A 22,971-nucleotide genomic window follows, 5' to 3' on the forward strand; every position below is an offset into this window, starting at 1 on the left:
GACATGTATCTCGCGAAATTTACTCCATTGCGCGAGTGACGAGCGAGGGAAGGACGGCCGGCATATTTCGCAGTGCTTCGATCAACGTGGGCGTCCTCAATTTTACTTCGTCTGTTCTGTCCATTCATTCTCATTATAACGCGAGATGGCAATTGTTTCGAAAAACACGAGCATATACTACATACAGGGTCCGTTCCGTTTCACGCATTTGCGCGCATTTATCTACAGCATACGTAACGTTTACTATAGAAAATGCGCGCATATGCGTGAAACGGAACCGACCCACTATCTTTCATTCCAAGTGCAGAAAACGCGGGCGAGGCAACCGCGGTGCGTGAATACGACGAGTGATTTTTCATCGATGCTACGTACGATCGTAGTTTCGATGACGCCGCGTGAAGTGCCGATCGGGACTAACCAGATTTTCGAATACGTACTCTGTGTGCTGTTCATGCCATGAAGGAGCGGAGCCAGTGGAGGTGAGAAACAGGAGAGGAGGAGGAGGCCCGGGGAGGTGTCGTGCAACAGCGAAACAACCGCGGGGTAAGTAAATCAGAACTATAATTTCATTTGTAAAATTTTTACTCATTACTTCTGCACATCTATACGTAAGAATCTGATCTTTATTTATCTTAAAACTTAAACGTATAAAAAAAAACCGAGTAGAAATTCAATAAATCGCTTTTTGAAAGATATATCATCTTAGGAACTCCACTGTAATCTGAATACCTATATTTCTGTTTTAGATTGAAACAAAACTTCGCTGCTGCACATATCGGTATGTACGAAATTATCTTGCGTTAGATACGTAGGATTTTCATTAGAAAGCACGGAGCGCGCCGCAGGGCGACCACTACAAAACGTCTTACGTCGGTAAATAGTCCGCGCGAGGCAGCGTGTCAAATTCGTTGTGTAAAGCCCCTTGCACAATGCCCGGCAACAGGCAATAGGAACAGGAAATAACCAAAAAATCGTTAATTACAACCTAAAAAATTCGAATGCTATGATTGTTTGGCAACAGGCAATAGGCACAGAATTTCCAACGTGACGGAAACTCTGTGCCTATTGCCTGTGTCACTGTTTATTCTGCATTTATACATGATTTCTGATTTCTATTCCCTGTTCCTATTGCCTGTTGCCTGGCATTGTGCAAGGGGCTTAAACAGCACGACCGTTTTATATTCGTTATCATAATCATATCGTATCGTGGTGTGCGCAGTCAGCGCAGTCACGTCATCTTGATCCTGTCGAAGGACGGCGGAGAAACCGTGTTTCATTTCGGTGAGTGTTTGTCGCACGTCATTTACGGATTTTTACGGGCAGTACCGCGAAACGCGAGCATTCGAGAGAAGCGGCGCGACCCGCGGACACGTACGTCGCTCGAAGAGGTTATCTTTCCTGACTAGGGAACAACGTTACCCTCAGGTTTCCCGCATTTAGTACTCCAGTTTCTTTTTTTTTGAATATTTTCATAACGCGTTGACAGACAGCAAGTGTTACTGCGAATTTATGTTGCTTTATGTCGTTCTAGATTGTTTTAAATTATTTTATATTATTCTACACATTGGCTCGTGTGTTATATTATTTTATACTCCAAATTACTCGAAAACTCGTCATTTAAGTCTAATGAAAGCTTTTAGTAAAGATAGTGATAATTAATATTGTTACTTATTTTATATATTTTTTTTTATAATATTTCTTATACATATATATTTTTCGCGGATTACGGAGCATCTTCTTCTTTATTTAATTGGCTCCTGCCTCTATTCCGAGGACAATATGGCCAAAATCGGATTACGGAGCAGCGAGCGAAGACTGCAAATACCTCCATCGATGAAGTAGCTACGTATAGTTATCATCCGCTTACCTCTTCCGCTCTTCGTTTTGCTTCCAATCGCTATCGTAGCTATGGCGCGACGATGCACTTTCCGATTTATTTTTGCGCGCTTATTCAATTCTCCAGAGTTTAGCTGCCCGTTTTCCAAACATCATTAGAAACGCTAATTTTATCTATTACGAAATTCGCGATTATTAATTTTAATATCGTTGAAAGAAGAATTGCATCTTTGATTTTCAAGGTGATCACGTTTTCGCCGCAAAACACGTCGCGAGTGTTTGCCGCTACATTTATAATTCCCGACCCCGCATTTCCCGGAAAAACCGCGGCGGCGTCCAAAGCGAGCAAACTCGGCCGTTTCGCTGAAATCATTTTTCACGTTTGAATGAATATACTGTGAGGGAAGATATTTTGAACGGGTTCCCTAGGGGCATGTAAATAAATGGGATAAATAAACGGAGGAGAATTCTGATGATACAGTTTATTATCATTAGCATTGTTTGCGCGAAGTACATGCGCCGATTCGCGCTATTCGTAACGGGACGTTTCCTTTCTCTCCTTTTTTCCCTTTTGTTTTGTTTTGTTTTGTTTGAGCCCGCAAACGAATCGGGCCCGCAAAAGTGTGCTCAATGGACACGCGAAGGCGGGAGGAAAGGAAGCGTCGGCGCGGCGGATTACGAATTAAGCGCAAGAGGGTCGATTAATTCACAGGTGGGAGAAGAAGAGGAGGGAGATAATACCACAAAGCTCCTACGAGATATTCGTTAGTTAAATAAATAAGAAGCGGCACGTCTCTCTCGAAGAAACGGCCCGGCTCGACGATTCATAAATTACGAAGGAACGCGGGGTGCCCTCCTTCATCATCTCCATCGATTTTCGCTTTCGAATTACACTCGAAATATATATTCTACGTACATCGCTAAGGGCAAATTGAAATAATATCGAGTTGTGTGTGGCAAACTATATTAACTACATTAAAACTACGTCGCATAAAACGTGGCGTGATAGTCTCGAGGAAGGATTCGGCACGCGCGTCCCTTCGGCTTAGCTCAACTAAGAAATAAGTAACAATAATGGCGATAATGGTAATAACAATAATAATAATGATAATAATGATAATAATGATGATGATGATGATGATAATAATAATAATAATAATAATAATAATAATAATAATAATAATAATAATAATAATAATAATAATAATAATAAATATAGGCGAGGCGCCGTGTCGATAGCTTTCGTATTCTATAACTTGGATCGCGCGCGATCGAGATCGCCTTTCGGTCGCCTGATTCGTGTCAACAATTTTCCATTTCAGATTCCCGCGTGTTACGTTACGAAACGTAAGTCGTATGTCGCGATATTTCGTCCCTTTGTTGTTCAATTTTCTTACGAAATCTTCGCGCGTAGTCCGTTAGTGCTAGATAAAACTTTTACATACGTCGCAAGAGCGTTCGCGCGACGCAAACGAGGAGAAGAGGCTTTTTCTCGTAATTAGGTTTCTTCTTCCTTTTTTTCTTTCTACTTTTAACAGTCCCATCTTCCGTTGCTGCTTATCATTTGACTATTATAGGCGCGACCGAGAAAGTGGTGTCGATTAAATAATTGGCGCACAGTTCTTGGTCAACTTCTTCTTCCTCTTTTCTTTCTTTTCTTTCATTAATTGGTGTATATATATATCATCCAGTATAGTAGAAATATTATTTTCTCTCAACGGCTTTCCAATGGCGCGATTAATGTTCGAAGAACCGAAGGAATTTTCTGAACAATTTTTCCTTCAAAATTTATTTAATTATAAGTTAATTATGAAAATAATTTCTCGCGAAATAACGCTTACCTTTCTGCGCAAAGTAAGATTTGAAAATTCAAGATATTTTTGTTGGGGATTTTGGGACTCGCCACGATTCTAAATCCATTTCCGTTCTCTTTGGAGATTATCTCTATTTATTTTCAGATATTACATGATGGCTTGCTATGCTGAACAATTTCTACTAATGATAGAGTTTGAGACAGGGAGCCAGATAGCAGAGTGATGTCAATATTAATAATGTCTTAATGACGTCTCCAACGTCAATAATACGTCATTAAGATGTCTTTAAATGTCACGTTACCTGGGGAAGAGAGTTCGGGACCAATGGCTAATGTATCTATCACATTATCAGGAATATTTCAATATTTGATAAACACACAAACCATTTACTTTCGGCATAAATTGTATTTATTTTCATACCTCATAAAATTTCTCAAATCTTTCTATTACAACAATATATACTATATCTTTCGCCGAAAAATAATAACTGCTTACTTAATCGCCCAATTATTGAATCAACACCATTTTTTCAAACGGTCGATATAATTTTGAAAAAAAAGATGAAACTCTAATTACTCGCGTTTTGCCATCGACGAGGTAATATTAAGTAGATTTTGATATTAGTGTTTAAATGGTTATTCGCATAAAACCGATGCTCCTGTATATTTTTCCTTTTTTTCCTTCCGTTTTATAAACAGAAATAACGGAAGTTTCTCTCTCGGAAACCTTCTATTATGAGATCGAGATATCTGTCTCTTAAATCGAGTTATCGAGTTATCGAGCCTCCGAAATTGAGCTGTGATTTCCAAGTTCATTAATCACGCGATATATATGCTTTTCTCGACCCTCCGTTTTCGCCAGGCATTCCACGTATCCGGTCACGTAATCGAAATATAACGAAGATTAATATATTATTAGCTTATGTTTGGGTGCTTTTTTCTCGTCTATTTCTCGCAATCCCGTTTAGATTGAAATCAGCGCAATCGGAATCTTAGGAAGACCTCTCACTCTACTTTCTCTACCTTTCTTCCTTTAGAAATGCGGAATTATATTCGATACGTAAGGAAATGAAGACGATATGGAATCCCGTTACATTTTTTATATCCATCAAGCTAACGTATTTAAGAATTGAAAATGCTACAAAAAATATTATACCGATTACGTGCCGTATTTTTCGGTTTTATACGATAAACGAAATAAAAACCGATTGGTATACTGAACGTATTATTATTACATCAATCAGATGTAGCGTATTCTCGATGTATGTCTCACAAAAAGATAACGAGTATAAGTTCTTTAATTAATTACAATTTTGTGTGTGTCATCATGCACATTAACTTACATACGTCGTTCCTTTCTTGTAATTTCTCTTGTAAAAACGAACATCGAGAAGTACCTACACTACACACTCGATCAATTTATGATGCTGTTGACTCTTAGTAATATAACAGAGTACCGGTATCGATAAAATTATGTATGGTATTGAAAATTTTAGTCCGATGTTCGCCGGACGTCCGATTTTATGTTCATTAATTCTTTTTAACATCTTGGTTTTATAAGAAAATAGAGATACCGCGACGGTACAATCAAAATTATTTCGTTGTTCCTTATTTTCGGATCGCGCATTTCTCGCGCGTATAATTTTTTCGGGTATCGCGCGGTCCTTACTTAACAGTACCTCGTCGTTGGGCTTTCGATATCTCTAGTAGTTTCAACGGTAGTCGGGCAGCTCGCGCAGCTCTCGTCCGAACCAGTCGGACGTTGTGCCTTCGTCCGGCGGCCGAGGTGGTTTCGACATTTCGAACGAAACGTATTTTATCTCCTTTTTTTTGGTCGAATTTTTTTTCTGCACAACCGCGGCTGTTTTGCCCCGCGGTGCCTCGTCGTAAGGGAGGGACTGATGAGGATCGACGTTTGTTAATGGAAACGCTCGTCGAGCGGTCACATTGGCGTATCTCGCGATTCGCGTGATTCACTTTTCGCGCTGTAACTTGTCGCACATAGATCCAACGTGGCGTGTATGTGTATGTGTGTGTGCGCGCGCGCACGCGCGTGTGTAATACTGGTGATAATCATAGTCCCGAAGGGATAGCAAGGAGGAGCGATAACTATTTTTTTTTTACTGACGGATACGTTTCTCTTGTCACAAATTGCACATCTCTTTTTCACCTTTTCTCTACTTTCATATTTTATCGTGCTGTAGAAAAGAATTATTGAATATTTCACTTTATATTTATTGCTATTGAGTTCATATAGGAACGTGTCCAGGACAGCTATTATAGATTTTAGACAAGACAAACTTTTGACTTTTTTTTCTTTCTTTTTTTTAATAAAGAGGTATTTCGAAAGAAAGAGTAAGTGTTAAAACAATTAAAAATCGACCGCTCGTCGTTGCTATCTTCCTCACTTCAATTCTCAATCGACCGTGACAAGCTGTGTTTTATTGATCTTTTACTTAATGTTTTCTTAAAGCACAATGAGGTCTCTCCTCCTAGCTCCTCAGATCCTCGCCGCGTCCGCCGTCTGTTTCGAACTTCTCGCGACTGCCTTTTACGGAGATTTATTTCGATTGCCTCTTACGTCCCATGTTGCAGATCTTGAAGTGGCACAGGGACATGTCTGAAACATGAATCGCGTCCGTTACTCGCCGCTGCCGCAGCCGCATCGCGGTGAACGTTGCATCGTGACTTTTACGAATTCTTTACATATTAATTATAAATCAATAGCTATTAAAATTATTTCAAGCAAATCACTATCGCCCTGTACAAAATATATTAACGTATTTGTGAAAAAGTTGTCGCGTGTTTAAGCAAAGAAACTTAATTTTATCGAACATTACAAGTCTAAATGAGAAGATTGTTCAAAATAATACGAATTATTACCACCCGTTTTAAACACGTTATTTGTGGAAGAGAGCACTCGTGCTTAAGCAAACAAATTTAATTACCAATCTTCACAAGTTAGTTCATCTACTCTCCTTCTGAATTTTTTTATTTGATGCAATTTAACAGAAATAATTTGTCGGGTGACTTGAAGTTGTGTGTTTATTATGGGGAATTTTGATCTAGCAGCTGTTCTAATTTTCAAATTTCTGAGGTTAATCGGGACATAGTTGGTCACTCAAATCAAAATCTCCTTTACGAAATCTTTCGCTTTTTACGTCGTAACTCATATGAGTAATTTCGCCTAGAACAGAACGTGGATTTTCTCGGCTTCAGCCGCATTTTTTAAATTAAAACGCGAACAGAATCATCATCTAATATGTATTTTATCGGCAGCCAACATGTTTACTACTGTCTTTTGAGATGATATTGCTCTACCATGCCACATGGCATATTGTAGGCGAACTGGCACTTCGAGGCCACAGTGAAGAAAATATTTGAACTTCAAATGTTCTCTAAGATTAAAACTAAAATTAGCGAATTGCGCACCTACCCACTTCAAATAAAAGGACTACTCGGAGCAATACGAATTATCATCATGCCTATTAATATTTTTAGAGTTGCGCTCATATTTAAACAAACATACTTAATTTTTAGACGTCACGAAGTATCTCCGCGGTAAATGAAAAGACAAGAAGAAATTGCATTCGTATTTAATGAACGAACGTATAATTGTCAAATACCGCTTGTTACCTAAATTACCTTGTAATCTAAATGAAAAGTCTACGATCGACGATCTCCCTTTGGAGCTCGAGTCGAGGAATCAGTTTCGAAGAATCAATCAAGAAAGATACGCGCGAGAAAGAGAGAAAGAGAAGCGAAAGACACGTAATGCACGGAGAAAATTTTATATTAAATATTACTATGTTTTTTCACTAACTTCGGACCATTAAGGAATTATAAGTTTAAATGCTATGGCCATTGTTTTAAAAACCATAAAGCAACGCAATTTTTACGCTTTCTCATAGTAAAAATTTTTATGTCTCAAAGCAAAAACTTGCTGGATAAAAGTTAGAATTACAAAGAGATGTAAAAAATATGTATCAAATAAATTTTTCCTGTACACCATAGTAAAAATTAACTCTTTCCACTTTAAAACAGCGTTTTCAAGTGGACTTTCCACCAAAGAAATAAGCGTTGCTTGCAAGATCTTGTCGAGCATGAACGATTTTTGTTGAATAAGTAAACGCGGCAGTCAGCTAGAAATGTAATATATGCCATTTGATTTTTAATCATTTTTAACTTTAATTTGATTTATTAAATAAAATCTCCACCTTGTGCGTCCAAGTAGCGCCTTTAGGCGTTCTCGTTATTCTCATTAACTTTATTACATGTTTAATTTTAAAATATATTTAATATTATGTTATATTGTGTTGATATATAAATCTTATTCGTGTATCAACGGCGCTATCTGAACACAAGGTGAAGATTTTATTTAATGAATTAAATCAAAGTTAAAAACGATTAAAAATCAAATGGCGTATATTACGCTTCTAGCTTTGACTGCCGCGTTTAATTATTCGACAAAATCGTTTATGCTCGACAAGATTAGTATTCATTGTATATCACTGTATTGTTGTTGCGTTGTTTTTAATATTTGCTAGTTAATAAATTTCAAGATTTTTGAACACCATAAAGATGTGTTATATACGAATATAAGAAAGAAAGAAGCAGCAGAGTCAGAGGATCGGTGCTAGCGTGTTGGATCATCGAAGTCAAGCGACGCCGGGCGCGGATACTAGTTGGATGAGTGACCGGCTGAGAGAGAGAAAACGGATTTTCGGGTGCTATAGCCTAGCTGTTCGAAAAAGATCGGTAATATTCGTCTGTTAATTTTCAGACGGATATCTGATTATTTTGATGGGAAAAAAACCTGAATTTTTCTCTCAGTGTACGAATTTTTACTATGGCAAATGATAAAATATGTTAAGTAAGTTAAATTTTACTATGTGTACTATAATCTATACTATAAAGTCATGATGGTCCACCGATAATATAAAAAATAGTAAATTGTAATTTAAAATCGTATTATAAATCAATATAAAATTTTCTCCGTGTGCGTCACGCGCCAATTGCTCCAATCAATTGTCATCGATGATCGTCTTCGATCGATCGAACGCGGCGCAGATTGCCATATATACATGTATGCAACACGCACGTTTGTTTCGCCGAGAAGAGTTTATTCGTAAGATTAGTGGTAGCCGAGAAACGCTCTCTCTCTCTCTCTCTCTCTCTCTCTCTTTCTCTGATTTCTTGGGGTCTTTCCCCGAACACCCATCTCGAAATAAAGAGGAATATATTCTCGACCGCCAAAAATGAAAAAGAATTCTCCGCGAGATTTCCCGAAACGTGCGCGGCATAATCTCCCGATCCTCGGGATCTAGTTGTCTAATCCTGGGAGGAGCGATAACGGCCGGGTTTTGTTTAGCGGCTCCGAATCCGAGTCATCCCACGTGACGACGGAAATCCGCGGGAAATACGTTGAAATGATTCCGCGAATGTCCCCTCTTTAAGAGATATCACCGGTATATCTCAACGGGTAATGTTACTAGAATGCTTTCGCGTAAAACTCTTCTCGGGTCCTACTTTTATTTCTTATATCTTTGCTCAACCATTTCGCGGTACATTACTCTTGATTTTTTGCCTCATTATTATAAAGCTCCATAAAACTTCTTGCAAACTGTTAATTTAAGCTTAGGCTATTCTATTTATCATCTCAATCAATTTTAATTTGTACCGAGGCGTCCGGGCGTCCGTGTGATTTATCATTTCTCTTCTTTTGAAAAAGAGATCGTTATCACAAATATCTCGCTCTACGCTTTATTCTCTTTCACGCGAGGCGCGCTGTATCTGAGGGACGTCCCAGCGAGATTCCGCGGGATTTTCTCTCGGGGCTCGACTCTCGAGCCTGCATTTACCCTTTGCAGTGACGAAGAACAAAAAGAGGCGGGAAATACTCACAGCTAACCGCGTTCACGCCGTGTCGTTTGCCCGGGTGTTGTTGATCGTGGATCATGGCCGCGGGCACCGGCAGCGCTTCCGGTTCCGGTTCCCCGGCAGAGTAGTCCGGCGGTTGTTCCATCGACATGGCGCGGTCCCGCTCCCGCTCCCGTTCCCGCGCCTTCGCCTCCAGGATCGCCTGGATCTCGATCTGCTCGTCGGTGATCTCGTGCTCCTGCTCGACCACCCGGTGCTTCTGCTCCATCAGTTGCTTCAGACGGTTCACCAGCATCTGCGCACGATCGAGTAGAATAAGAATCGAGAGATGCGATTTAAAGAAAATTAAAATATGATTTTTATGTAATTCATACACTGTAATATTTTTCTCCATGTAATTTCTTGTGTGCCGATTTAATTTAATGTCCGCGAGTCCAATGCTACGAATGTGCAAGAACCGCGATTTTATGTCAAGCGCATTTTGTTTACTCGCGAATAAGACTCCTTATCGCACGCGTTTAGTATCGGGAAATACTTTCTAGCGGAAAATGTCCACGTGGACACACAGTGTCACGCGATTGGTTATCGAGTAAAAAAGCTTTCGAGATTTCAGGAATTCTCTATTCAATAGGCAATTCTGTTGAACACAAGTGTCTATCTAGGATTCTAAATCATTTTCTTTGCTCGAAAGCATCCTGAGTATATGAACTCAGCGGAATTGTGCCGGTTGTTGACGAAGAAACGTCGCCGCGTGTAGATTACGCTATGCTTACGATATTTTCTGCCTCGTCCGCGGAATCGCCGTAGAAGAAGCCCGGCGGCAGCGGTTCCAGTTGCGGTTGCGGTTGCGGTTGCGGAAACGCGTGGGCCCTGTTGATGCCACTCGTGGCACAGGACAGCACGAGTGCCGCCAGCAGACACAAGCTTGTCCTAGCGGCGGCTCGTCGACTACCTCTTTTCGTCATTCCCTCGTATCTCGTGCTCTCTGCGAAAACGAGAAGAAAAGCGCGCTCGTACAGAAGATAAGAATAATACAGAGAACCAATATATGGATATCGTAAGACGGGATTATTGTTATAAGAATTACGATTGCGTAATGAGGATTGTTAGAGAAATTATATGAATGAGAAAGATGATTTACCTACATATAAGAATTACGGAAGCATTATAGAATGTTCATTACGAGAAATTACGGGTTGGGAGCGTTTTAATTGAATCACCCGAAAAATAGGGGAGTATGTTTCAGGAACGAATCTTTGTCCTTCCAACTGGACACAGCTCCTTCCCGAAATCTCTTTTGTATTCTTAATATGACGAAAATATTTCGCGTTTGTAATGTGTTTTTGCAGGAAGATCAACAAGTTTTCTCCCTTTATGGATACCCCTGCCACGTTTTTACTACTTTCCCTTTTCCGATATTCTTTCTCGCTTTCCGCAGACACGTTTGGAAGTTATGAGACTTCGTGTCCGAAATATCGGAATCCTCGCGAATTAACGGAATTGTTTGCGAAACGGTCATAATACCCGAAAGGAAAGTGAGAAAATATCCTGCCGAGATTCGAGATCGGAAAAGAAATTTTCCTTTTTCGAATAAATTTCGTAATGATAATGATAGCAATAGCCTTTATGAAAAGCAAACTTCCTAAAACCGTAAAAAAGCTGTAAAAAGCAAAAATTGGGAGGCACAAAACGGCACAAGTAAACGCGGAACAAGCGAATGCAAGGAACCGGAAGGAATATGTAAGTACGCGTGCTTTCTCGCACGCGTAGGCATATGTCGCAGTCGCGTTGGTATATCGCGAACGGCGAAGCTTGAGAAAACGGAGAGAAAGCATACAGTCGTGGTGATTGTATTATGTATATCGTAACGTTCCTCTCGTCACCGCGAGACCGAGAGATAAAAAGGTTCTCGCGGGTCATCCCCGCGTTCGCGCGCGGAGGACCCAAGATGCGGGGGGCAAAAGATGCTCGTCGGCGATGGTTTTGCGCTGATATAATTGATTTTTTTGCCTCGTCGCGGAGGACGGGGCACCGAATCTCGAAGATGGAGGTGGGAACGGGCGGGCGATTTGTACGATCCGCGCGAACGAGAGTCTCCCGCGGGGTCATCGCGGATTATCCTTTTGACCGATACGGCGTTATCGCGTGACGGGCCGAGTGTCACGTGGTAACGAAGAAGTAAAATCGAGCGCGAGGGAGCGGAGACTCGCGGCTAAGTTATCGGGCTAAGTTATCACGAAACTGCGCGATATCACGCGTCACATATACAATAACGATAATGGGAAACGATATTGACGATAGTGACAGATGCGCGGACACGTCGCCGTCGCGCGTCACGGCGCGGCGATAATAACACTAACGAGGAAAATAATAATAAATATCCAGAAATCGGTGCAGGCGGACCTGGCGGACGGAGCGATCACTGTTTGGTGATCGGTGAGAGAAACGCGCCGCGCGCTGCGTTTAACAATTATTTATAGATTCTAAATCGATTTCGCCGTTATTCTCGCTGGCCGCGAGAACAAGCGCACCGCGATGAGCTTGTCTCTGTCGCAAACAAAACGATTAGAAACCAATTCTCTCGCACGCAGATTTACTCGCGTTCGACGCAGAAGCTCGCCGCTGGGGATCCGATGATTTACCGAGTGATTTACTAGGAATTGGTGCGGCGATCGACGAATTTTTTAGCTCGGCCGAACAAAGGATGACAGTGAAGGGAGTATTTCGTTTGTCACGTCGGAATTTAATCTATTCGATTGAACTTGATGAAATTGATTAGCAAGAAAAATAAAGAGAGAAATAAAATTGAATGACCGATACAAAGGGATCCACCCGACGACTCCTACAACTCTTTAAAAATATTCGATAAGTCGAGGGTTAACTAAATTAAACCCGTTTCATTTAAACGAGCCAAAGAATCGCCGTTAATGAAATGGCGCGCGTAGAAATTCTGTCGGGACGATCGGGGAATCGCGCGAGCGTAACTTACTTTGGTCGAATCTCGCTGAGAACTCGCGATCTATTTCGTCGACGGTACGACACGCGGTGGTAGAATGAGCGACGAAGGGCTGTTGCACCCTCTATTATACCCGCGCGCAGGTATCCTCCTCCGCACCCGTGTCTCATCCCCGCCCTCCCCGATATGTTTCTCGTAACCGCCCTGTTGTAGTAGGTGTCCGACGCAACGCGGGAAAATAAGAAGGGCTGCCCGACCCCCTGCCTCTCATCATCATTTCTTCGCCGAAACGCGCGATGCCTACCTGCCCCCCCCCCCCGCACGTTTGTTGTTTATACACGGTTCTCCTTGACCGCGCCGTTTAAGCCACCGTCATTCTTGGATTCTGATTTGGAATCCAAGGAAAACCTGATATCGCGCGAACGGAATTGTAAGATGACGTTCTTGCTGCGAACCGACAGATTTTCGATTTTCTTTCCGTTGTTGATCGGGGTGAGACTCTCTTGCATCGAATCACGTAACTTATATGTACGTAATTCTACTTGTAGCGTAAACAATTTTAAAACATGTGCCGCAAACTTTTGTTTGTCTGTTAAAAGATGTCTAATAAATATAAATAAAAAAATTAAGAAGGTAATTAAAGAGAATCTTAGAAATATAAAAGCAATTTTCGGTATAGTAATTTGCCTGCTAAAATCGATTTCTATCGATTATTTCACGTATGACAGAAAGTATTCAGATAAGGTCGTCGAAAAGTAAATATTTTATGAGTGAAGACTTTATATTTCATATTTTTTGTTCGAACATATCGAGATAATATATTTATATCGCGGATGTTTGTATGAAATATTTCATACAAAGTATCCATTTTTTAAGAAATTTAGATGATCTTTCTTTAACAGTTTTGTATGCAGAATGAATGTAAGAATTTACGTAAAAAAATTATTTAAGAGTGCAAGAGCGCAAGCAAATCATCTGTATTATCCAAATCGAAAATTATTGTTATTTTTGATAACATTTATTTTCCATTTTATGTTAATTGAGTGTTTCTTATTCCTCTTTTAGTGAGTACACTGACCGGCAGGAATGCCTGGACGTTTCGATATATATACATATATGTCCAGGCATTTCTGCCGGTTCAGTGCACGTATATTATTAAAGTTTCGAATTCTTTTTTTAAAAGCCTGTGCAAGAATTTTGATATAAAAAATTTTATTATTAAAAGAATCGATCGTCGACTCGAATCAAAGCTTCATAATTTCTTGTTTATGAAAATCAAATTTATTGATATGATATAATTGACTCATCGTCCGCAGAATCCGCGGAAAGTCTCCGATATGCGTATCATATATTTCTTTATTATTTTGTCGAAGATTGCTCGAGAAGCCGATTTGAATACTCCCGTCTGGTGTCGCGCGATTTAATTGCGACGCGCTAATTATTACGACAATGACGAGGAAAATGACGCGCATTATAAAGTTGCCGATAGTATCGACGCGTAATGAAAACAAACCAACGCGCAACGCCAGGCGGGCGGATAGCTCGTCTTCGATGCGCACATTCTCCTCTGAATTCTGTCGAGAAATTTAGACATCTAGGCATTGAGAGGCATTGAGAAATCTACGCGTGGGAGGAGGAGGGTTGCGTTTTTGGATCACGCGGATCGCGCTCTTGCGGCGTCGCGTCGCGTCGCGTCGGTCGCAAGAACACGCGCGCGTCTCCGGTCATAAATTGTGCATTGATGAGCGAATATTTATAATTAGAAATTTAGCAATGTCCGGTCTTACGTCGCGGGCGGGTGGTGACACTCGAGATCGCTTCTTATCGCGACACAGAGGGGAAGAGGGTGGGGACACGCGCGTACGATACGGAGAGGGAGACTGTTATCGAGATTCGATGTCAAGATTCCTCCCTTTATCCTCTCTCCTCTTTCTTCCCCTTTTTCTTCCCTCTCTTCCTCTTCGCGCGAGATCCCGCGCGAAATGATGAAATTGTTAGTTCTGTGAGTAAATAAATCCGAGCATCCTCGATCTCGATCGACCTCGATGGGTGATCGGGACCGCCCGATATCCGTCGGCAGATAAGACGCAGCGGGATCATCCCACTCGATCTTCGCTTATCGCCAACGAAAGGCAGAGAGAGAGAGAGAGAGAGAGAGAGAGAGAGAGAGAGAGAGAGAGAGAGAGAGAGAGAGAGAGAGAGAGAGAGGAATGCTATTTAAAGCATTTCCTAATGCTACTTCGAGGATTATTGTATTCGAATCTCTCACTAATAAGAGCTTAATAACAGATTATTGATACACGAACGCAAACTACGACATTGCGAACTGCGTACAGCAACTTTGTCTATGCAATTCGATATATTTCGCCTACGTCTCGACATTAACGCATTTCAACGAATTTAAATTGTTCGACAGGGGACAAGATAAAGAACGCGGAAGAATCTCATCCTTTCGCGATGAAAATTCGACCGACATTTCAATTGTGGAGTCCCAAGTGAATCCGATTTTGAGGGAGATAAATTGTTCCTGGCGTTACATCGATTTTTTTACATGTTGCCAGTAATGGATAAAAACTGGCGTCTCTTAATTGTAAGTGTAAACTCGGTCGTCGTGTACATCCACGTGTATCAACGGGGAATCCCGCGCCGTGCGCCTGTTTGGGGTTAATTACCTAATACCCATTACACGTGCACGTCATTTACGAGTGTGTAGTGTAGCGGCTTGCGCAACTGCACGCTCGCTTTGTCCGCTCTACCTTTACGAAAGAGCCGCTTAACTTGCACGCGAAATTAATGCAAAGCTAGCTAGGGCGTATAGCATATCCGCGATAGATCCGCAATTGATCCCTGGTTCCTCAGTTACGCGCGTTCGAATGTGTAACGCTCAAAACAGAGGGAGAGAGGAAGGAAGAGAGAGAGAGAGAGAGAGAGAGAGAAAGCCACGCGCGGAAACCTTACGAGAATGCTCGCGAGGTATTTGGTAACGACATGCATATGTATGTGGTAATTTACACGAAGGGCGTTCTGTAATTGGCGGTGTGGGGAAAGCAACGATTCTGTGTGAAGAAACAAGAATATACGTGCGACTTTGTTTTCGAAAAGATTAATTTGAAAATTAAGAATTAGTAATATCTTATTCCAATTTGGTGTATTTTTCTTTGTATATTATAAAATAAATCCTTCGCGCCATTAATGAATTCATTGTACGAATTGTATCGACTGAATCATGCTCGAGCCGCCTAACGTTATATCATTTGTCGAGTTGAATTCAATTCTATTCGAATGAATGAATTTTCTTCTTTTGTTCAGGAATAAGAGTTTTCTCCGTCCGTTATTCGTTATCCCTAAATTCGTTCGAACGCGATAGACGCTTCGAACGTCATGTCCAGTGATGAGGAGGATCAACAGCAGCAGCAACAGCAGGAGGAAGAGAAACCGTTCGCCGTGGAACGCGCGAAAACCGGCCGCGCAAAATGTAAGAAGTGCAAATGTCCGATCGAGAAGGGCGAGATACGGATCGCCAAGTACGTGACGAGCTTCTTCTCGGACGGCAAACTGATGCCGGCCTGGCACCACGTCACCTGTCTGTTTGACGTGTTCGCGAAACAACGTGCCACTACCAAGAAGATCGACGATCCCGCGGAGGACGTGAAGGGTTGGGAGCAATTGTCCGACGACGACAGGAAGGTCATCTTGGACAAGCTGGAGGCATTCGAAAAATCATGTAATTATTCTAAATTTAGAGAAATTACTTCCTTCGTGCGATTTATTTGCGCACTATTGTTGCGCCTAATGACGGATCTCTTTACATTTTCCCGAAAAGTTTCGTCGAATAGAAAACTTTTTGGAATCATTTTTGTCATTTATTTTTTAGCGACAAATCTTTTGAATTTCAAGTCGATTTTTTGTTAGGAAAAGTCGAAAATGTAGGCTATCATTCATCATAATTTTCCAATTCTTACATCACATCGTTTTTTATTCTTATAACTTTCTATGATCTCAGATTAGTCAGATTAAGATTCCGTTATAGTAAACTGCAGATAAAATTAGCTAAAGAACATTATCCATTTGATTCCTTAAAGTTATAGTTTGTGAAAAGTCATTTCTTGCCAATCGCATGTGACTCGTAAATTATCGTTGCATAGCTTTGTTAAGCTATGTTGAAAAATTAATTTCGAATTGTCCAAGGAATGTACCATTAAAAGAACATCTGGTCTCTTTGGGACATGTCTCTTTCTGCATGTTTAAGTTTTGAAACTCGAGCTTCATTAGTCTAGATCTGTAGATCCGCCATTGCGTCTTTCCGATTTCTCGAAATGAATTAACGTTCGCACCTAGTCGAGTGTATTATCCGTCGCATGATCTCGAAGCGAAGTTGCGACATCGCCGATGTTACAGAGAGAATCATTGAAAGGCTTTCCAGCTTTTCTCTTTGAAACTTCCGCGATTTCTAATAGAGTTTCTCCCTTACGACTGGAGCTTTGCAGAAAGTTTCAAAGATGCTCGATGCTTATGAGAGAGATTGCTAGGCTGTTCTCTCGCATAAGGGGGTGGAAAAGTTCATATCGATATTGAGATATAAGATCATAATGTGTTATATTACGCTATTTCTACTACGTAATTCCATCCTGTAATTAGAAATCGTTTTGTGGAGGTGGATACTATATTCTCGATGTACGAACATGTAGGAAGGAAATGCCATTGAGAAATTTCGTCACTCTGACCCACCAACGGTTATCTCCGAGATAAAAATTTCATTAGCATCTCTTATTCATTTTATTACGATTAATATGATCTTATTTGTTAGAAATAAATAATGTGTGAACTTTTTTCAATATTTAAGTTTTAAAAATATATGTCAAAATTTTATTAGAAATATTATAAAACGTCTAGATTATAATATCGTGCCAGTAAGTAAAACATAATGAGCAAAATAAAATACAGTTAATAAATGAAAGCAGTTATGGGGCTTAATCCAACTTCTTCATATTAAAATTATTGAAGTAAAATTATTAATTACTTCATGTTTTATAATAAATAAATAAATACATCATAATAATTAATGTAATAATTACTTCATGTTATAACAAATTAATAACTTTTAATGCTCTGCGTACTAGCTCTTAATTCCCGTTTCTAGTTCCGGCTAAGGGTGCGAAGAAGACCACATCGCCACGTAAAGCGGCCTCTTCTAGTAATTCTTCGGGGAAAACAGTGAAGAAGAATTTAGATCGGAAGAAGGTTGCAACGGATGATAAAGAGAAAGATAAAGAGAAAGATAAGGAGAGAAAGAGCAAAATCCCGTCGAAGGATGATTCCTTTCGCGAATTTCGACGTATATGCAGCAACGTCGCCGACGTCGACGCTTACACCGACAAGACTGCGATTATTAAGAGGATGTTCACAAAAGGATCACTCGGAGGTAAGTACCTGTATCTATTTTTCTATAAGTATATATGCGATATCTCGCGTAATCGCTCAAGCGATCGATCAAACGACTGCTAGCTAAATTAAGGGAACCTTAATTAAAGGGTCGAATATTTTCGACGAGGGAGAAATTGTGCTATTTCTGTAATATATTATTATATTATTTATATACTGACGTCATCTGTTTGTATGCAATGAATATTATGTTCTCCGATATGAAAAGGGATCCGATGATCCACTATTAAAAGTTGAACTGATGTGAGGATTAAATTGGATTAAATTCTAGATTTTTTTTTATGTGAGGATTAATTTTGGATTAAATTCTTTTTGGTCGAGTTGCAGTTTTGTCAGATGGCTTTTTTAAAGACTGAACATTTTAAAAGGTTTTCTGAATATTCTAGATTAAAAATTTTGAATTCTCTAAGTTTTATTTTAATTTTCGATTTATCATTGCGCGCGAGGAATAATTCTTCCCCCTTCTTTCGGTTATGCCACGGGCCACGTTACTTCTGTAGGAACGCTCGATACATATCAACGTTTGTTCGAGAATTGATAGGTAAATAATATATTGCCGAGATTGATGGCGCGTAGTAAGAGTAATCGAGGGTGGCGAGGTTATACAATTTAATCGAGTTCATCTGCATGCATTATTCGGCATGCACATGCGGTAATGTGAGAGAGAGAGAAAAGAGAGAGGTTGCGATAATTTTCGAGATCAGAGATGTTTCGGTGACCTCGATAAGCCGACAGTAGATTGCAAATAATTGGCAAATCTCGTCTCGTTCTCATAACGTTTCTCTCGAAACTTAATTGCTCTCGCCTTTTACAACATTGCAATCGGTCCATCTCTTTTTCTATCGCTATAGAATTATGAAAAGAGACACGCTCACTGCAGCCTATTTTGCTCCTTTCTTAATATATAGAGAAGAAAATGAATACATCCGAGTCCGAAAGGATGAGCGCCTTATTAATCAGAATCCTTATAATATTTTCACAAGGGTGCCGCGGAGGTGTTTATTAACGATTTCTCTTACCGTTCTCACGTTAAAGACGGTTCTTTCGGCAGAGAGGAAGATTTCTGAGGATTTATATACTTCATTGTGATGTGATGGATAGATTGTAGTTAGATAAATAAAGTTTTAGCGGGTAAACAAAATTTGTTTCTCCTGAACTGATTTGAAACACATAAATAAAGAATTGTTGCAAAATTATCGTTGCGAAATGATTTTACACGCATAAAGAATGTATCGTTGCAAAATATGTTTGTGCATCAATACATTGTTTTTATCTGCATTGATATACAGGGGAGTCCAATCTGAATAAAACACTATTCTCTGACACTATTAGGAATAACTAAAATTCTTTTTGGTCTTTTAAAATCCGTTCGGGTCCTTTTTAGAATACCGCTCACGGTCTCTCCAACCCCCTTGTTCCTTTAAATGAAACTATATGTTTCTTTACATAAGTCGATTTCTTTCACTATTCTACATGCATGCAAAAGTATTAAGATGAAGTTATCGAAAAATCATAAAGTTATTTTGATATTTCATGAGACGTTTGATATCTTGGTGATTCTAACATATTTTTATAAAAAAACCTAAAATATTTCGTCTTAAACGAGAAGAATAATTAGGACTCCAAAAAGAATTCCGGCGATTAAATATAAAAAATAAGAATTCGAGGAAAACGAAATATTGAGCTTTATGTTTTTATTGCACGAAATTTGATAATAATTTCTTCTTAACTAAACTTGAATTGTAATAGTAATAGATGCAAACTTGAAAGTTCCCGTAAATTAAAAATTCCCCCATGTCCGGAGTACGGGGCTAAATGGGGGCAGTCAACTCTGTTACTCTGTGGCTCATGTTACTTATCGCGACTTATCGTGAGATATGTAATTTGTGATTTCGACCGGAAATGCAAGTTTACAGTTAGAGTTCGATAGCAGTATCGGATTTATTTTTGGGCAAAAAAAATCCGGATCTCTTTCGAAACCAGTCACGCGACACGAAATATACGATAGCGCCTTTTCCTCAATCAGGTTACTCGTTACGAAAAAAAGCAACTTGCCGTTTGCTCGTATTGCGGTCTGTCGAAAATTGTTCCATCGTTTAGTAGAGACCTGAGGAGGTTTCGACATTTTTATCGATTTTTTTTTCTTTTGCAACACTGAACTCTCTCTTGAGGGGAAAAAATGGAGAAAATAGTAGGACTTGATATGAATTCTTTCTATTACATTGCAATTTAGTTAATTAAAAATATATTACAAAATCATCTGCCGTGGTTAGTAAAAGCTTTGATCAATTTATCACCAATAAGTCACTGATGAATGTACTGAAATGTATCTTAAAAAACTGCAATCTTAATTTACACCAGGATTTGTATTAAATAAAGCTCTTTGTGGCAAAATTTTGTGCAAAATACTTTTGCACGAATACTTTTCTATTCACGTTTATAACTTATTTTCATCTTTTCTTTCCCTCTACCGTGTTTACATCTTCATCATGCCAAAGGGTTGTTCTCTTCTTTAATGAGAAGATTAAAGATCAAAGCTTAAAAAGAAAGAAACGTTTCGTCAGGACTCGAATCCGATCCGTTACGGTCGTTACGCGATACGTTCTCCCTCCGTTTCCTCTGCTTCCACCTTCAAACCAATGCAATGGGTTGCGCTCCTGCTGCTCCTGCTTTACCTAGGTTTGTTTAGGCTGCGGTCCGATTCACGCTCACAGCGCCGTAAACATATCGCTCTATCTTCGTTTGATATTGATTATTGATGTGCAACGAAGACAGAATGATGCTTACAACGCTGTGAGCGTGAATCGGACCGCAGCCTTAGACAAACGGAAAGAGGCAGTAGAGGCACGGGCGGAGGCAGGACGTGACTCGCAAGTCGCACGAGACGGAGGAATAAACCGGAATGAATCACGAGGCCTCGTACGCATAGGTCGCGTGTTACGCGACGCGGCGAAGTTGAAGAAGAAGCAAAACGAGGGCGAAGCGAGCGAGCGAGCGAACCGATGCGGAATTTAACCGATCTCATCAATGGGGATATCGACGAGCGCGGTGACCGGTGCGGCGCGGCGCGGCGCGCTTTTCTCTCCTCCGCGTAAACACCACCACTTCGAGGTCTATCTCGATTTCCCCCGCTACGCTGCCTTCGGAGCCGCGAAGCTCCCCCGCTTTTTGCGCTGCTTTATTTCTCATTCCATTGTGATTCTCTTCCCGCGCTATCGCTCTTCCTCCCGAGAGATCGCCTTCGAGCTTCGTTTCGCGCGGTTTCTCTTTCTCTCTCTTTCCCGCGCACGCTTTTCTCAGAGGCGAAGGGGCGAGACCCGGAGCGGCGCGGCGGTTAATAAAGATGATACCGGAATCGGATACAAGGAAACCATTAATCATCCAAGCGGGCGCGAATGAGACTTGGGCACCGCGAGGGCCGCTAAGTGGAAAATTTTGACGGGGTTATCTGTGGCCGGACGAAAAGAAAGAGAGGTCGCGAAACTTCCTAAAGATCGTCCAAGTTTCGCGAAAAGCTTCATACGAGCCTGTCATCCGAATAGCTTACACAGAAGCAGTCTTCTCCCTTTTTTGCCCCTTTTCGAGACACCGTTGTCGCTCGCGGAGTCGATGTCCTTCGCGACACGTGCGATTAAATAAATCTATGAGTAACAAATGACGAGAGGCGAGACTGGCGAGAGGGACAAAGTTTTAAACGTGAATAAAAATCACTTTTATTTTAAATAAATACTTGGATTATACGAATATATAATATTAGATATTGATATAAATATATTTTGGACATTTTTTTAGTAAAAAATCTTATTAAAAGATATCACACACATATTTGCGAAAACTTATTCAATTACCTTGAGTGTTACGAATTTTACTCCAATAATTAAATTAAATAATCATTGATTTATTCGGCTTGAACACTGTTTGTTTAAGCCGTGTATTAACGGTGATTAATAATATAGGAAAATAGGAAAATATCTCGTTGATGCGATTTCCAAAGGATACTCACTGTCGCTGTCGCAAGGGTTGAGCAGATTCTTCAGGTAGCCAATAACGCCTCGCCAAAATTCCTGCTTCCCTCGAACTTCCTTGCTCGATGATTCGCTCGAGCTTACCGAGCAGCACGCACAGTGGAAAGAAAGATCGGTTTCCTTATATAAATCTATTTTTTTTTTATTTTTTTTATTTATACGTTCGATTCGCGGGTGATCGTGATTACTTTGAGTCAACGTCGAGTCCACCGTTCGTTTATAAATACTTTCCCGTATATCTCTATCTGTCTATCTCTTTCTCTCTCCCTCTTTTTCTCTTCGCGTTTCGCCTTTTCGTGCTTCTCGAATGATCTTACTTGCCCCGCGGTTTTGCGAACTATCGATTCTCGGTCTCTTGCGGCGGGACCCTCGTGTCTTATAAGCACTCGGACGTCCCCACCTCTAATCGCGCGGGGAGCCTCTTCCTCTCCGCGAACGCGATCGGTCGCGCTGCGACGGCGACGACGGCGAGCCCCTTCTCGCGTTAGCCAGCTTGGCTCCAGACTATCGTCTTCTCTCTCACCCTCGTGCTCTCCTTTATCTCCTTCTCCTCCTCCTTCTTCCTCCGCCTTACTTCTCGCGAGTTTCTCTCGGGAGCGTGAGCCCGCGGGCTCTTTATCTCGATTCCGCCCCGTCGTTCTTCGCCGTCGCGCACCGTTGCCCGCCGAAGCTGAATGGTCGCGTTTTTCACGCACTCGGCAATTACGATATCCATTCCCTATAGATATTACGACGTTACAATATCGTGACATGATATTACGACATTTCCTGACACTGACGTGGCTAGACAAGGAGAGAGAGAGAGAGAGAGAGAGAGAGAGAGAGAGAGAGAGAGAGAGAGAGAGAGAGAGAGAGAGAGAGAGACGAGAGGGGGGGCAAGTTTTCGCTATTACACGCATTGGTCAAATTCTTTTATCGAACGACGAGGATTTTGATTTACTTTATAACTTTGGAATTGTACACACTCTGCTCGTTTTACTCTGTCCGTTATATTTTCCTTTGTATATATAATTCTCAGA

At 40.7% G+C, this 22,971-nt stretch overlaps 2 protein-coding genes across 6 annotated transcripts in view; one reads left to right on the top strand and one right to left on the bottom strand.

Moving 5' to 3' along the window:
• The first annotated feature begins 318 nt into the window (after positions 1–318).
• Dnalig3 (DNA ligase 3) overlaps positions 319–22,971 on the top strand; it is a 37,113-nt gene continuing 14,460 nt past the window's right edge. Inside the window, exons 1-4 of one of the 4 annotated variants that reach the window (XM_071709742.1) lie at positions 319–543; positions 747–778; positions 15,795–16,209; positions 17,626–17,907. In XM_071709742.1, the coding sequence (XP_071565843.1) occupies positions 15,867–16,209; positions 17,626–17,907 (625 nt within the window). In that variant the 5' untranslated portion in view covers positions 319–543; positions 747–778; positions 15,795–15,866. Of the gene's footprint in view, positions 544–746; positions 779–933; positions 1,282–14,751; positions 15,076–15,794; positions 16,210–17,625; positions 17,908–22,971 lie in introns of those variants that run through there. The other 3 variants (XM_071709744.1, XM_071709741.1, XM_071709743.1) reach the window with 3 other exon arrangements.
• LOC139774464 (uncharacterized) lies at positions 2,304–22,504 on the bottom strand. Of its 2 annotated transcripts, none has more exons than XM_071709749.1 (4): positions 21,931–22,504; positions 10,303–10,514; positions 9,554–9,824; positions 2,304–6,269 (listed from the first exon to the last, which is right to left on the bottom strand). In XM_071709749.1, exons 2-4 carry the CDS (start codon positions 10,492–10,494, stop codon positions 6,211–6,213), a joined length of 522 nt encoding a protein of 173 aa, XP_071565850.1. In that variant the 5' UTR covers positions 10,495–10,514; positions 21,931–22,504; the 3' UTR covers positions 2,304–6,210. The 2 variants fall into 2 exon arrangements, with proteins under 2 accessions (XP_071565850.1, XP_071565851.1); XM_071709750.1 differs by lacking the exon at positions 21,931–22,504 and adding an exon at positions 12,519–12,594.

Source organism: Temnothorax nylanderi, unplaced genomic scaffold (genome assembly GCF_030848795.1).
Source record: "Temnothorax nylanderi isolate EJ_2023f unplaced genomic scaffold, tnyl_v1.0 TNYL_tig0081_pilon, whole genome shotgun sequence".
Taxonomy (NCBI): domain Eukaryota; kingdom Metazoa; phylum Arthropoda; class Insecta; order Hymenoptera; family Formicidae; genus Temnothorax; species Temnothorax nylanderi.